The sequence below is a fragment of the Nyctibius grandis genome, chromosome 4, assembly GCF_013368605.1.
Source record: "Nyctibius grandis isolate bNycGra1 chromosome 4, bNycGra1.pri, whole genome shotgun sequence".
In the NCBI taxonomy this organism is placed as follows: Eukaryota; Metazoa; Chordata; class Aves; order Nyctibiiformes; family Nyctibiidae; genus Nyctibius; species Nyctibius grandis.
In genome coordinates this window covers 88,582,543-88,598,397 of record NC_090661.1, presented here as the reverse complement: position 1 = coordinate 88,598,397, position 15,855 = coordinate 88,582,543, and the positions used below count along the sequence as shown (strand labels likewise).

The window sequence follows — 15,855 nt, the reverse complement described above, 5'->3', positions numbered from 1 at the left end:
ATATTAAACTAGAAAAGGAAAATATTTTAGTTTTTATGAACCAAGCAACTCCACAGTAGTAGAGAAACTTTAATTTTCAGGAAGTTTCTTATTTACCCCATAGACTATAATGACAATTTTAAAGTCTTTTTAGTTCTATTCTGTAAATACTGGTGCAGAGTGTTTAACAGTGCTTATGTCTCTGACAGCTGTAATGGCTGCGCTGGGACCATTACAGTTCACAAGTGCTCTTTCTGAAAACATTAAACTGTGCAGAAAGTTAAGAACCCATAAAAGGGAGTGTTATAACAGGAGAAACTAACATGCTCTTTACTAAACCTAGGATAGCAGAAGTTAATATCAGACGTGGTTTTCAGATGTAATTTTTGTTATGTAGGTAATTTGCCACTGGAAATACAGACTATTAGGTCTCAACTGTGATCCCCCACAAATATTGTTTTTCTCTTAAATTCTGTCCTAAGTATTTCAGTCTTCTAAATATGGCTTTTTAAAGCATATAGCGCTTCCTCATATTTTGATAGCAGTCAATGCCAATATGGGATAGTCAAAAGTAAATAATGAAAGAAATAATAATGTTTGAAATAAGAGAATACGGAACTACAGCTGATCCTTTAGGTCTAACAAGGATAGGGCAATAGTAAGAAAATTGATTTTAAAATTTACATATAAAATGTGTATACTCATTTTGGAAAGCTCCTTTTAGAGGTATGTGATTATGTGAAAATCTCCAAAACTTCCATCTGCAAAAGAGATGTCTGATAGCAAGGAGGAGTTACAAATCATGATCCACTTATACTGTAACAGTGAAGGAACTGGCAGAAAAATAAAAAGGAATGCAATGTTGTGGATTAAAAATTGTGATCATAATTTTTGTAATCTAAAGGGGTTTTTGAGTCCAATTACTAATTTTAATGGTTTGAAATGATCAATGCAGCTATTAGGGAAGAATATGGAATTTGGCTGAGTCAGTTTTGCTAAAAGAATATGGATAGTTTAGGGTATTATTAGTGAAAGAAATTAATATGAGTACAAATCAATTCCAGGAGTAGACAGATGGTATTATGACAAGTTTGAGATCCAGGCAGGCATAATGTATAAGAAAGAGCAAAACAGAAATTCTGGGATAAAGGCAGAAATTCTATGCCTGTTTTCTGTGGAAAGAATCCAGATAACCCCTGAACTCTCTTAACAGTTTATGGCAAGAATACATCTGGAAAAGATAGGAAGCAAGCGGTAGTGGTTTGGACTGATAGTAGGTTAAGAACAGTCTGAAAACGGTATATCGCTGATGAGCATGTTGCTAGGTTGGATGCACAACTGGAAGTTCAACTATGTGCCAAATCATGGCAAAATATTAGAGATTGACTCCACACAAGGTTAAAAAAAATAAATGCTAGAACAGATCCAAAGAATCTGATTCAGAAATGAAGATATTTCACAAGCACTTTGTGTTCTGCTGTCATGAGCATTTGGAGATGAGCAGCTGAGGGTCATACTAAGAAGCCCCGAGAAATCAGCAGAAATTGTTTAGTACTGATATTTTGTTGGTTCACCTAATTGACTCTATTTGACCCTTAGCTGTTGAGCAGTTAGGAAGGAAATGAAGCAAAATAACCATTTAAATTGTAAATCAATGTTTCTGTATTGTTTTGAGGTTACTTTAAACCCTGTAGTCAATGGTCTACAATTTATTTCAGGCACTGTAAGCAGCAAAGGACTAGTGACAGATGCACCTTTACCAGCAAAGTTCTCATATATCAGACAGGAAGATAATATTTAAAATTACTGCAGAAAATTACGAAATGCATAGGCTAAGGGTTTGATTATCTGAGATTAAGAGAATCTTCATGCAAATTAATTTGGAAGATTAATTAAACCTAGGCCTTTTCTCTAAAAATCTTTCAATTATCTGAATAAAACTCAATGACAGCTTTACTACTAATCAGCTTTGGGAATAATTTAAAATATAACCTGTGGAAAAGTATACCAATACTATGCAAAGCAAAGGCAGCAACACGATACTCTCTACCATTAAAGAAACAGACAATTATGTGAGGATTGTGCTGTGCCATAGAAATTGTAGGCTTAATTTGGGTAACTGCTTATTGAAATATGATTGAGAAATAGATGTTTTCACAGAAAATATAAGTAGTTTTGGCTGATAGAATGAAAAAACCCTAGAAAAATAATAAATCAGAACTGTAAAAAGTTTTGATGGAGTCTGTCTTGAAAAATTTTGAGAGTATCCTTTTTTTTTTTTTTGATGTTGAGACCAGATTAAAAATATGCCTTGCACTAAATTTTGACCTCTCACTTCCATCTCTGCCTATTTCCTGCAGTTATGTATGGTTCCATCCAGGAACTTTCTCCCCCATAAGAGGGAATCAATAGAGTTTTACTTTGAATTTTTAGGGCCAGAATGATTTTAATGTGGCCCTTCAAGCAGCCACAGCTATACAGCTGAGGAGATGCTGCACTGCAGCAGCAGTTTGGAGTGAGCATCCCAGGACTGGCTTTTTTAAAATTACTTTTCCTATCAACACCAATGTAAGGTATAATTATACATATTCTCTCAGTCCAGGCAGTAGTTTGTAACCCTGTGCATCTGCTGTGATTATCAGAGCAGTTCTGCCTTATATCCAGACTCTGATGTACTCCTTCTACCAGGTCAATCACCCTAGGTACTGGTGAAGCAAACCATTTCTTTAAAGCAAAACATGTTAGAAATATTAAAACAAATAACTGAATTACTTTTTACTTTTTATGTATTTCAATCTATTCAATGTAGAGAACGTGTTGTAGGACATATTCCTTTATGGACTTTTAGAAAGCTTTTTTACTCCACTGGAATTCCATGGAAATAGATCCCAGCCCCTCCCCTTCTTTCTTCCTACAGGATAAAATAACCCTATTTTTAATTGTTTATGGTATTTTAATTGGATGACTCCTGTCCATCATGAAATAAACTTTACACTGTTGGAAATACACTATATACTAGAGAAAGAATAGAGAATGTTCCTGAAGTTTTTGTGTAGGAATCTGCTATGTCTTACCTCCTTTTTAGATCTTCTCAAACTTCTTGCAGCTCAGCAAATAAAACAGGTCGCTATTCTAGCCCTAATATACAATCACTCTGTCCCATAAAGTATTCATTAAGCAATTAATTTCTGCATTTGTAACATCACCACTGACTAGGGAGAGTGGAAAATTCTGTCAAAGTATTGTACATTTGACAAATAAGTAGAAAATGTAAAATTAATGTAGTAGTTTTTTGGTTTGTTTTCTTCTGTGTGTCGTTTGGGTTTTTTGTGTGGTGGTTTGGTGTGTTTTGGGTTTTTTTTTTTTTGCTGGTCCCAGTGGCATATAATCAAATAATCAGGAGTTGTCATAAGTAGATTAACACTCCTGAATCATCTGGGAAATATTTTACTTTAAAATCTTTTTATGCAATTTTGGCTCTTGGACTGGTTGTCATAGAGTTATTTTTGTCTAGGAACCTCTGATAGTGTACAGATCACAAGAGTTACGCTAATGCAAAAAGCTTCCTCTGGATATAACATTGCAGCACACAGACTAGTTAAGGGCAGATGAAAGGCATACAGCAGGTGTAGCACCATTTCCCCAGAAGACTGCAGATGTATACATCCTGCAGTCAAGCAGTTTGCTGCTAGAACAAAATTAATAGCAATAAACACACTTGAGCATCCCCAAACCTTTCACCAACTGACAAAGCAGCTCAATGATAGACAACTGATTCATGAAGTACTTCAAATAAGCCCTGGTCCATGTGTACTCTCTTCAGATAGCTTTATAGCACTGTGCTGTCACAGACCTGCCAGCTGTCTGAAGGTTTCTCCAGCAAGAAAAACTGAATGCTCTAGAGCTGTTGATACTTTCAGAGTCCTAGAGTCAATACATGCCAGTCTAGCTAGCTGAGAATGTACAGTGGGAAGGGAAAAAAGAAGGTATGTGGATAAATGCAAACATCTTTATGCACACCCTTTGATGCAGTACAGTAGCTGCTAGTGTGTCTCCACCTGACAAGCTCAATAAGAGAGAAAAGGATCATACAACAAACCGTGTCTGTGGTATGTTGTAGAGCTATTTAGATTTCTGACTCCATTTCTGAAGATGGTTTGTTTAGTCACTCTTAGTAGTATTTGTTTTCTCAATTTTAAGGAACAAATTGACGGCATATAAATATAGGTCACAAGTTCTCTGACATTAACTTACAGAAAAAGCCTGTTGCTATTGGGCAAATGTTTACATAACTAATGGGTAATATTAGCCTGTGGAAACATTTTTGAACATTTGTACTCCAGTCAAATTTGATCAATACAAAGGAAAATAAAGCGACATGGTTTACTAACTGACATATGGGTCTTTTCTGCCATTTTGGAAGTAGGTTGTTGGGTTTTTTTCTTTCTGTCAATATACAGTCATTAAAATTAGGTCCTTTCCATTGGCATCTCTGAAGTCAAATCCAAGTGTCATGGTCCTAGCATACTGATGTGAACAAATCAGCTGATAGATAAGTCGTAGTAAAAGTACATTACAGCACATTATGTTTTTTGGGTAGCTACAGATGGCATTTAATGACAAGTTATGCTTTGTTTTTACATACAATCAGAAGAAACAGAAAATCATGTGTATTGAATATCCTAGGTGTATGACAAATTGATTACACCTGAAAATATTTGCTAGACATCTAGTATAAAATGAGTACCAACTTTAATCTTCCTTTTCTCTTGCTGTTGCCTGGACACAAGCTTTCTTTAAAGGCCATCAGCCTTCTAAAGCTGTTTCTTTAACGGGTAAATAAGTAATTTTGTCAGAGGGATCAGACTAGCAATTTAATTTCAGTTAAAGTGCCTAGATTTACACATTCTCTCTTCATTTTCCATGTTTTAACCTTATATCCCCTGTGAAAGGCTGCATTCTAAGCAGCAGTGCACTCTGCAGACCAACGTTCATTTTTAAAATTCTGTATTAGTATTAATAATTTAAAGTGGTATGGGTTGGAGGCAGGTTATGCAGCCTTCTGCCTGAAGTGTAGAAAAGTATTCGCTATTTATCTGTCTGAAGAAGAATATGAGGAAACCTAGATGTTATCTCTGAGTAATTAATTTTTATTTTTCTCCAGGAAGAGGAGTTGGTTCTTCCCAAGTCTTACAGAAACTCAAGTCAGACTTTAAAATATTTTTTGCAGAAAGCCAATCAAAATATGGTGTTAAAGTCTCCTCTTTATTTCTTACTCTTTTTTACTGGCATGCAAATGACTGCTGGGGCACACAGTAAATGTCGCTAAGGTATTACTTCAGGACATGGTTGAGTAACTTTGCATAATGAGACCTACTTCTGATTGTCTAATTAGTTATGCATAGCTGTAGCAATGCAAAACTATGCCTCAAATAGAAATCTATTGTCATAGATTACTTGATTACATGATTATGGCATCCGCCTGTATTATGCTTCCTCTCTTTGTAATGACCAATGCCACAGCCTTCTACTGAATATTATAACAACTTTTTCGTGCAATTGCATCAGCTGTACATTGTCATTGATTTTTCAATATGCCAGTCATCACATTTGAAAAAGGAATCCTACCATTCGTGAAATTTCCAAGTACAAAGAAGAAACACATACATTCTCTTTCTTCCTTTCAATGTTTTTACTGAGAAGGTCACTATAATTTCAAAAGAAAACATGAGAAAAGCTTTCTAGTAATCCCTTTTTTCTTACCAGGCAGCAGTCTTCGTATTATTTTGCTTTGACATAATCTCATGAATCTCTGACTTTGTTTTATGTCTTGGTATGTCAAAAATTTCTGCAAAATTAGCAACCATCACACCTCTGAGGAGTGGGATATGATTGCTCATGTAGAGGGAGTAGGAACTCTTTCTGACTCATACTCTGTCCTTAGGAAAGCTGCATAGTAGAGGCAAGATCATTTCATTTGTGGCCTGACATTTATTAGCTTCTGAGAGATAGGATAATCAAGAAAATTGTACAGCCAAAGGTGCCATTCTCTTTTAATTCTGTTGTGCTCTTGTCAAGCTTCTAAACCAGACAGTCCTGCAATGTTCTCAGGTCACAGGAGAGTTCTTGCCTTTTATCAAGACTCATGGCCATGGCCAAGAGAGATCAAGAATGCCTTTCTACTAAGAGTAAGAAAAGCAATGGAGCTTCTGGGCATGCTGATGTAACAGTGCCAAGACTTAAAATACGTAACTGACCTACTAGAATATTTTCTGAAGAAGTTTAAAATTCTATACAGGCCCACCCTTTCCTTTTGGTCTGCCAGGACTGTGACGTCGCCAAGGATTATAAGTGGAGAAGATGTTAAAGGATCAAGTTGACTGCTCTTTTTGAGACACTTTATTTTTTTTTTTTAATCCAATCCCTCAAATTCTCCAGGGGCATAAGATCAATTTATCATTTGTCATATCCAGATGGTAAGTAAATGAGCAGTTTCACCATTGGGCTTGCTATCCAAAATATTCCTAGAGGAATATAAATGAATGCATCATTTACAGTGGCCAGATGGCAATTGAGAAGACAATTCCATGTTCTAGTCATTATACTGCTTCTTCTGTATTGCATAAACCTATTCTGGCTTATTTTGTTTCATCACCTGAAGTAAGGGCCTAAGAAGATTAAAAGTGTGAATGCGAGGATTTACTTGTCATTTTGGAGAACTTGAACTAGCATTCGAGTATTATGTTTTTGGCAGAAGCATCATTGACCTATCAGTAAATATTTGTCTGTGAAACTGGAAAACAATCTAATGACAGGAGATCTGTTTAGTGGCAGATAAATTTGCATTGGAACACATTTCAGAAATTTAAATAAATTGAAAATGTACCTTTTTTCTTCATATGTACTTATCTTCATAGTAATTACCTGTAAAACTGATAATATGCTCAAGTATTGCGTTTGTCTGAAATCACCACAGTTCCTAGTTTTATCAAATTTGTGTTATTAACAATGATTATAGATATTTTATAGGAAATATATCAAAAGATCAGCACATCTATCATACATTCTCTTCACTTGGGAAGTCTCTGGGTCTTGCTGCCACAAGTGAATATTTATGCTGCCTATTGTTTCGGTGAAAAAGAGCTTTTACAGATAATTGTTTTTATAAGCTCTAGGAATATATTCTTTCTCAGCTGTCTATAAAGATGATGTGAGATTGTTGTGACATATGAAATAGAAGATTTTATTAAAAAATTATTATCAACTGGCTAATTTCACTTAAGTATTTCAACCTGAATGTAAAAAGATGTATTAAGAGTTAGCTAAGAGGCTGCAGTTATTGGGCTTTCTCATCTGAGACTTCTTAAGAGAACAATTGCTTCTTTGACATGAAAATATTCAGCTACTCTGTCTGAGAATGGCTAGTAATGCTTTTTCTATATTTTCTGCAATAAAAACATGTTAGAATTCATTGTGAAAATGAAATAGGGGGTTGCAAGGTACTTAGAGCTCTCAAAGCCATGATAAATAGGAACAGTGTGAGATTTTAAAAGTTACTGCTTAATGATAAATTTGACTGAATATCTGGAGAACTACACAGAAATTCTGAAGCAATTTAACTTAAATCAAAGGCTATTTACCATGGTTTGCTTGTTTTCTGGGGACCAAAATAATGGTCCTGTAGTAAGTACTTGAGAAAATCGTCCTTTATTGTATGCATATTTCAAAGGGAAAATTACATGTGCAGCTGTCTATTCACTTCCTACCTTGATTGTGGTCTGCTTTCACGTGTATCAGAAGTAGTCTATATACAAGGAGATTAGATTTGATCTTTTCTTGTAGCCAAGTTAATAAAAGTGCATGTATAATATACAAAGGTTTAAACTGAAAAAGGATTACATTTTTAGAGAAGTTTAGAAGAGCAAAAAGTTTAAAGTAAATTGTATATGATTATTCTGTGTATATCTTTCAAAATATCAGGCTCTTTACAAAAGCGTCAAAGGCCACAAGTAGAATTTTTTTAAGATTTTGTTTTAAATACAGATTTGAAATCAATTTAATAACTTTTAAATTCTGTGCTTCTCTTTTTATAATGTACCTTTTCCCCTTTCTGACTGTACTCCATTTCTTCCCACATAATTTCTAATTGTCTAAACCACAGGGAATATTCAAAGATGAGCCATTTGTGTAAAGCAGAGTAAATATTTCAGATAATTACTACCTTTTTTCCTCTCCCAACTGCTTTCAAAAGCTGTACTTTCTTTAAAACTGTAGTAAAAATTATTTCTAGCCCAATAGCAGATTTAACATTTAATGTATTACTTTCTTAAAATGCAGTAGTTAGCATTATTTTTGTCTATGAGATCTATGGAGTTATAGTAATTGGATAAAATTCTATCTCTGATTGAGCAAATCGAAAAACTAAACTTTATTGTTTTCATTAGGGCCTGGGTTACATCCAGTAGATGAAGGAAAGCTTCTTGCCTGATTTAAAATGTACAGAAAATACTAACCAGAACAGTTCTAGACAATTTTAAATATTTCTGAAATTATTTCCTCCTTCTCTAATTATATATAGAATATTTAACTTAGGCAGCTAAATATTGGTGTGGTGCAGTCATGCGCAATGTTTGTACTGTAAGAGAAGCCACAAAGTGTCTCTGGATTTAACTTGTCTAACACTCATTACAAAGAGTTAAAGCAACTTAATTTATTGATATTAATAACTACATTTTGTATTTTACGGGGGACAGTGTGAAAGAAGTTTGTGAGTAGTAAAGTACTGAAATAACTATTAGCATTTACCTCATTTCATTTTGCATTCATCAGGAAAATTATATATGTCTTCCGAAGTCAATGGCTATTCTGGAAAACTTTCCCTGTGCTGCCACAGGAGCAACAAATTCTGCTGCTGAAATGCCATAGGAGCTCCAATTGCAGCTGAAGGGAAGCATTCTCTGTGAATTGGTTGTGTTGTCAACTTGAAATGCATTTCTGACTTTCAAGTGCTTGTTTATGCAACAAAAAAACCATTTTATATTATTTGGGGAAAGAAGAATGGGCATTGATACACAACTGGTATACTTTTGTGATGATTGGTAATCTGTGTTATAGCCTGTCATGATCTGAGTGGTCAATCCAAATTGGTGCTGCTAAAATCTTAATACCAATCACTCACATATTGTCTGTCCCTATAATAACATAGAGCAAAACCTGTTTTCATATTTTCGTAGAAAATCTCTGAAGATAAGTTAATGTCAGAAAACCAATAATTCAATATCTATATCATTAAGTATATACAATAACTGAACTTTTATTTTTATAGTGAACTTATCCTGTCCAGCATTGATATTGATGCTACTGGAGATTGGGAGTGTCTAGTCAACAATTCTTATGGAAATAGCACTAAACAAGTAGAAATTGTGGTACTTGAAACAGCTGCACCCTACTGCCCTGCAGAAAGAGTTATTAACAACAAGGGAGATTTCAGGTATGATTTTCTGATTTTGGAATGTGTTTCATATATTAGTATAGATACAGACCATATTCATGCTTATGTGACACTTCAGTGTTGGTTACGAAGACGTCACTTATTTCACTTGTCATTTTTATGCAATATAGTAGGAAGGAGGAGCACTGTGTGATTTCTATGGGAAATGGCAGCTAGTGCTTCAAGAGCAGCAGCGGTTTGTGAAAGTCAGAGAATCTTTCTTCTACTTCCTCAGTGAGATTATGGAAAATTTCAAAATATGTAGGCTCTTTACAGCTAAATGAGAGAGGGTTCAAAATTTTCTTGATCTTTTCTAAATTATAGAATATGATAACAGTGCATTAAAGCATGAGAAGGTTAAATCTTCAGTACTTTTCTAATCTGTTCCAGCTCTGCTTTTTTTGTTTGGCTGAGATTAGAGGTAACAAATAACATAAAACTGTTATTAAAATATTTCACTGAAGAGAATCAAAAGAGCAAGAAAAGCTACTTAGTAAAACAGATAGATTGTTTGAGGTGAGCTTAAGGACACACACAGTTCCACTAATATATCACATGATTAGAAAACACATCCGTCTTGCTATCTGAATATTAGAGTCTGCACAGTTTTGTTGACTAAATTTTTGTTTCATCTTTACTTTTATCTACATATGTTGGTGTTTTTTTTTAATTTTAATCCCCTAAACTGAAAAAAAAAAAGTTAAGGGTTCTATAGAATCTGGTATTGTTTTCAGTTAGCTCTAAAATAGTTCAATGATATGCATAAAGCTCTTAAACAAAATATAATCACCTGCTTGACAGTAACACTGATGTATGATGGCATTCCCATTGAGAAATCAAGAAGGTAATTTGTTACCAAGTGAATTATAATAAGAATTCAGCTTGAATAGTTAATGAAAGGAAAAGTAGACGAGAGAGGAAGCTTCTCTTAAATGCCAGAACTTTCTGCAAATACTTCTGACCTGAAAACCTCTCTTCATTTTTAAGTTACCTTTAAAACTTTTTCAAAGGCCTTTTACTATTATTTTGTGTGTCTGAATAAAAATAAAGGAATGAATTAGAAAGAAGGGAAGAAACCAACTCACATAATGTTTTCTCTTTACTATGAAGCTATTTTATTATGTGTTAACCTCAGTTCCAGTGAGTATACCACATTTGCTGAACATATATACATATTTAATCCATATATACAGATTAAAATCCATTAGAGATCTTTGGTAATCTCAGTGATAGATTTTTTTTGTCATGACAAAAACTGCCATTGTGTTTTCTCATAGTGGACGTGCTTAAATGTATTTTACTTAGATCTTTTAAAATGTATATACTTTCTATCAGATAACGTATACTGGATCTTTTAGATGACAACTTTATGAAGTTCATGTTCTTGCCATAAAATTACATCATTTTCTTCGTAAATAAATATATATAAATTCTACGGACTGCACAAATTAACACCAGGGGCATTTTTGTCATTTTATATAAATCAAAAGGAGTGTCCCTTTCACTCCCTATTGATCATCTTTCTAGAAATCCATATAAATTTATTTTTGAAATGTATATCAAAAGGATGCTGAGCCAATAGGTTCTTTTGGCATTTGAGGGGATGAATTTAAAATTATAGGGAATTTGTCGGGCTCAAACTCAGCATTAGCACTTGAAATTGTTCCAAAGGTTTATCCTCAGAGATGCAGCTATCACACCAGTAATTTTTCTTACAAAGGTCTTTGAAGTTTTTGTAACATAGCAAGTATGTAAGTACAGGGAGTTGAACCACAAAAGCAAAGCAAGAAAGAACAGTTCTTTTATTAGGCAAAAAAGGGGAAAAACATCAACTGTTAAGGAGGTGTGGTTCTTTCAGTTGACCAGCCTAGGTGGTATTTATAATTGTACAACTGCAGTAAGAATTAGGCACCGTGAGTCAGAATGAACTGGCCTTATGTACTAAGAGTTTTTGTCTATGATGGCCATATTTTGCTCATATTTTGTTTTCCAGCAGTCTGTAAGATTATTCTGAAATACAAATGGTAATGTTATTATGTCCTATCATTCCTATTCATAAAGGCCATATTCTGCTATCTGTGCTAATACTAATTTCAGAATTGTCTCTTTAGTTTTACTTTTGAGGAGAGTGTGGCCCAGTTGCATTAATGCAAATGTTTTACTAAAAATAATATTTCAGCTCAGAGGCAAAAGGAAAATACACTATTGTACATACTTTAATTTTTGTGAAACTCCTTTCATGTTTCATTTTGCATCAACTGTTTTTACATCACAAAATAAATTATTCCAGTGACAGTTAGCTATGACATATGAAAGTATTTTTCTTCTTACCTTTTCTTTGTTTGAAATGGGGAAAACTTACATAGCCCAAAACCTGTCAGTATATTGTGTAAGAATGTCCAAATGGATCTGCATTGTATAACGAAGAGGGCCTAATATGTATGTTTGAGCAAAGGTTGATTGTCAAGGTATGACTTCACTGGCAGGCAGAATATTTTTATGATTAGTTGAGTTCAGTCATTACATCAGTGCAATTAAAGTAAGAACCACATCATTTCCAGACATGCTGACTTTCTGATGATACGTTTCTGGTTTTGTTTGATTTCTCCCAATTACGGGATGCTAGCCTGGAAAAGATAATGGATTTGGTACCAAAAGAAATAGAACCCAGTTGTGCCATTCTAGAGAATGCAGCAGATATACAGAAAAAGAGTATTGTATAATAGACCCATGAGCTAAATAGAACAATTCTGGATGATTTGGATTTATAGTTTGTTTTCAAAGCCTTTTTTCAAATCTCAGTATATAAATCTTGTATGCCTAAATAGTTAATTTTTGAGGGCTAGCTCCTTCCTCCTCCATGAGACATAATCTCTGCCGAAATTTTATTTATTGGTTTCTGATACATTCAGGGGTTTTTGCTTTTTGGAATGTTGTGGCAGAGAGGGCTTTGTAGTGTTGGATCAAAATGCAAAGTAAAGATTGTCATGTACATTTTGACCATTTACCTTTTACAGCATTTAGTAATAGATCGTGTTTTTTTGCTTTATGGTCTTACTGCTCTGCTTTGTGCAATCTGCAAAGACGAATGTAGGGAAAATGCCATCCATATATTTTTCGTTAACACCAAACACCTTCCTGGAATTAATGCAGAATTATTGTGTCACCAGCCGGGCTCGAACCTGTAAAATTTTGACACTTTCCAAGGAAACAAAGTAATTCGTTATAGAACATAATGAGGTAAAATTTGAAATAGCCTTTTTTCTCATATATTCTACATATTGTTGCTATATTGTAAGTTGCCTTTAAATAATTTTTTACTACCATGTTGTTCATAGATGGCCCAAAACTTTGGCCGGGATAACTGCTTACCATCCCTGTCTCCAGTATTCATTTAACTCCATTGCCTTTCACAATGGCGCAGAAGAGTCTAAAGCATGGCGTAAATGTAATCGAACTGGACGCTGGGATGAAGAAAACTATTCTGAGTGTCCTTATTCACAAGAAGTAACTCAAGTTCTTCATGCTTTTAGTCAGGTAACATTATGAAATCCAGAGATTCCTTTCTCTAGTACTGATTTTATTGAATAGCTCGCAAGAAAATGTCTGTTCAGCCACAAGTTTGAGATAGCTGGACTTGTAACAAAATGTTTTACTTGAAAGACATCGTGTTGGGTAATTGAAGTTGTAGTAGGAGCAAGTGCACAGCATTTATTGTCTTTATTGTAATATTTTTTTTTTCTGGGTGCCTGGAGTCTAGGTGACCATTAGTAATGCTGGCAGTCATCAGTGCTTCGTTTCAGTTCCTTCTTTGTCTTCCCCTCATTCATTTTTACGAGAAAGTTATTAATTTATCTTGAAGTCCTGTATCAGAGTTTTGTCAGCTGAAGTGCCTTTCCTCGTTGCCGTTGTCCATAATATATTTAAAAGAGCTGCAGAAATGAAGCCTACTTTAGAATGCCTTTTTGATGTCTTCCAAAAAAGCAATACTTAAATGGTTTTTTGGATAAGTAAAAGGGAGAATGAGATAAATAAGTAAATGGATAGAAATTAATGAGGGGAAAAAAGAGCGTAACAAGGAAAAACATGAAGGATGGCAGAGGCCTGTATCTGCCATACTAACTTTTACCACTTTCAGTTTCCTTGATCATTTCTTCCCAATCAGTAGTGCTAGATAACACCACAGGAAGTTTGTTTTCAGATGTGTTCATACTTAAATGAGAATAATTATTATATTAAGAGAGCTAGTGGAATTACAGAATAATAAAATAATTCTGTTTGGAAGGAAGGTCTCAAGAATCTAGTCCATTCTCCTGCTCAGAGCAAGGTATGCAATGAGATTAGGCCAGGTTTCTCAGGGCTTTAACCGCTCAGGGCTTTAAAAGCTCTGAGGATGAAGGCTGCACCACAACCTGTTCAAATGCCTGACTATCCTCATGGCAGAAGAGATTTTCTTCATAACCAGTCTGAACTTCTCTTCTTTCAACTTACTACCATCATCCCTTTTTATTCCCGTATGCATCACTGTATATATGAACCTTCACTGATACTGTTGTCATGATGATCTAAAGGTCTAGGCGAGGCAAGATTAGTAGCTTGGTATAATATTTTGTGAGGCCAGTTAGTTACAGTCTAGAAAAAGTAGACAAAAATCTTCAAAATTTTTTGTCCTGTTGTGGTGGTGTCTTCAGATAACAGCAATGAAATCTTAAGAGCTAATGCTGAAGATACATTCATGTACCCCTGAAATTTATGTGCATGGTACTACTGATGCATATAACTTCATGTGAAATTATAACAAGCATTATACCAATGGATGTGATCTCTAGTTTTTGAAAGAGAATGAAGCTAGCTGATTTATTACACCTAACAATTCTGATGTGTTTTCAGATGCACATCAACTTGACAACTGTGCTTGAATTTTCCCGCCAGCTGACAGCCTACACAAGAGGTGCTTCCCAGTTTGAGGATAAAATGGATGTAATATATTTGGCTTATATAATGGAAAAGTTAATTGTCTTCGTGGATGAAGTTGAAGATGTAAGATATCTTCTCCATACTGAAAAAAAAGTATCCCTTAGAAGTGAAGTCTTCACATATGGCCCTGTTCTTAATGTATGCAGGCACACACTGAAGAGTAGCTTCTAAAATTGGTTGCTGGTATTCTGATTGCAAATGTTCTGCATGTACTGTGCTATGTTTCTTTATGCCAAAAAGGACAACTAAACCTTCTAATCTGACTGACAAAGGCATTGCTGCTTAGGAATAAAAATTGATTTTCAACAAGCCACTTCTTTAATTTAGTTTTTCATTTTAATTTCTGCCATGTCTAACATATTAGATGAATTCAAGGTACCTCTCCATCTGGCTGCTGGAGTTACACATACCTCTTGTTTTCTCCATTTCATCAGGAGGTTTTCACTGAGTTTTGAAAGCATGTATCACTTCATGTGAAGCGAAGAAAATGTGTCTTTAAGTATAACTTCCTACAGAAACTTTTAGCATAATGTATGGAATTTTTACAGGGAAATTTACTCAGAGAGTTATGCAAACCCTATGGGAAAAATAGGGTTTTATAGAGAAAGCAATGTTATTCATAGTATTTACTGTTAGTTTTCAGAGTAACTGCTTGCATAAAGATTTCATAACCTGTAATATTTGTACACATGATAGCTATAGTTAAAACACTTGTTTTCTTTTGGTTTGGCAATGTTCATTCCATTCTGGCTCTGGGGATTGTAACAGTTAACATTTTAGTGCCAACTTGAGAAAGCCTTCAACTTCAATTTCATCATTTTATGCCAGACATAAAGTGTATTATTAAGTGCTCTCCAAGAATCATGTTTCAAAGTTACAACTGTATCTCGGCTCAAACTCCTGATAAGATCTTACTGTTTCCTGACAAAACAAAAATTTACCGTCCAAAAGAAACAGTTGGATTTATCCATACAGCCTCTGTTTTTCTAGCAGCTGATGCATTATCCATTAAAACAGCGCACCATCTCTAATCTTTTAATTTATTTCTTCCACCTTTCAAATAGGTTTCAGTTTCTGGTTTTCAGTATCAAAACATCTCTATCTCCACCACTTCTCTACATCTCTTACTTTATAATTCCTTATTGTTTTCATAATTTAGAAGATTTCTGCTAATTTGTCTGTGTCCTTATTCTATTTTGAACTTTACACTTTTTTCTCTCTCTCAAGTTCACTGAGTAGGTTCCTCATTCATTGAGCTCTTTACTAACACTCATTTCTTAATTCTCACTCATAAGGTACAAAAATACACATGAAGTTAAAGTGTCAGTAGTTTCACACATGAAGCTGCCCTCATGTAATTATAAATAGGATTGGACTTAATTTCATACAAGGTAATGTATGAACAAAGG

General features: G+C 34.5%; 1 protein-coding gene across 1 annotated transcript in view; it reads left to right on the top strand.

The window, feature by feature from the left end:
• Positions 1-15,855, top strand: part of LOC137662585 (adhesion G protein-coupled receptor A3-like) — a 284,198-nt gene that overhangs the window by 135,373 nt on the left and 132,970 nt on the right. The window contains exons 8-10 of the mRNA XM_068399128.1: positions 9,305-9,469; positions 12,808-13,006; positions 14,360-14,509. Of these exons, the coding sequence (XP_068255229.1) occupies positions 9,305-9,469; positions 12,808-13,006; positions 14,360-14,509 (514 nt within the window). The remainder of the gene's footprint in view (positions 1-9,304; positions 9,470-12,807; positions 13,007-14,359; positions 14,510-15,855) is intronic.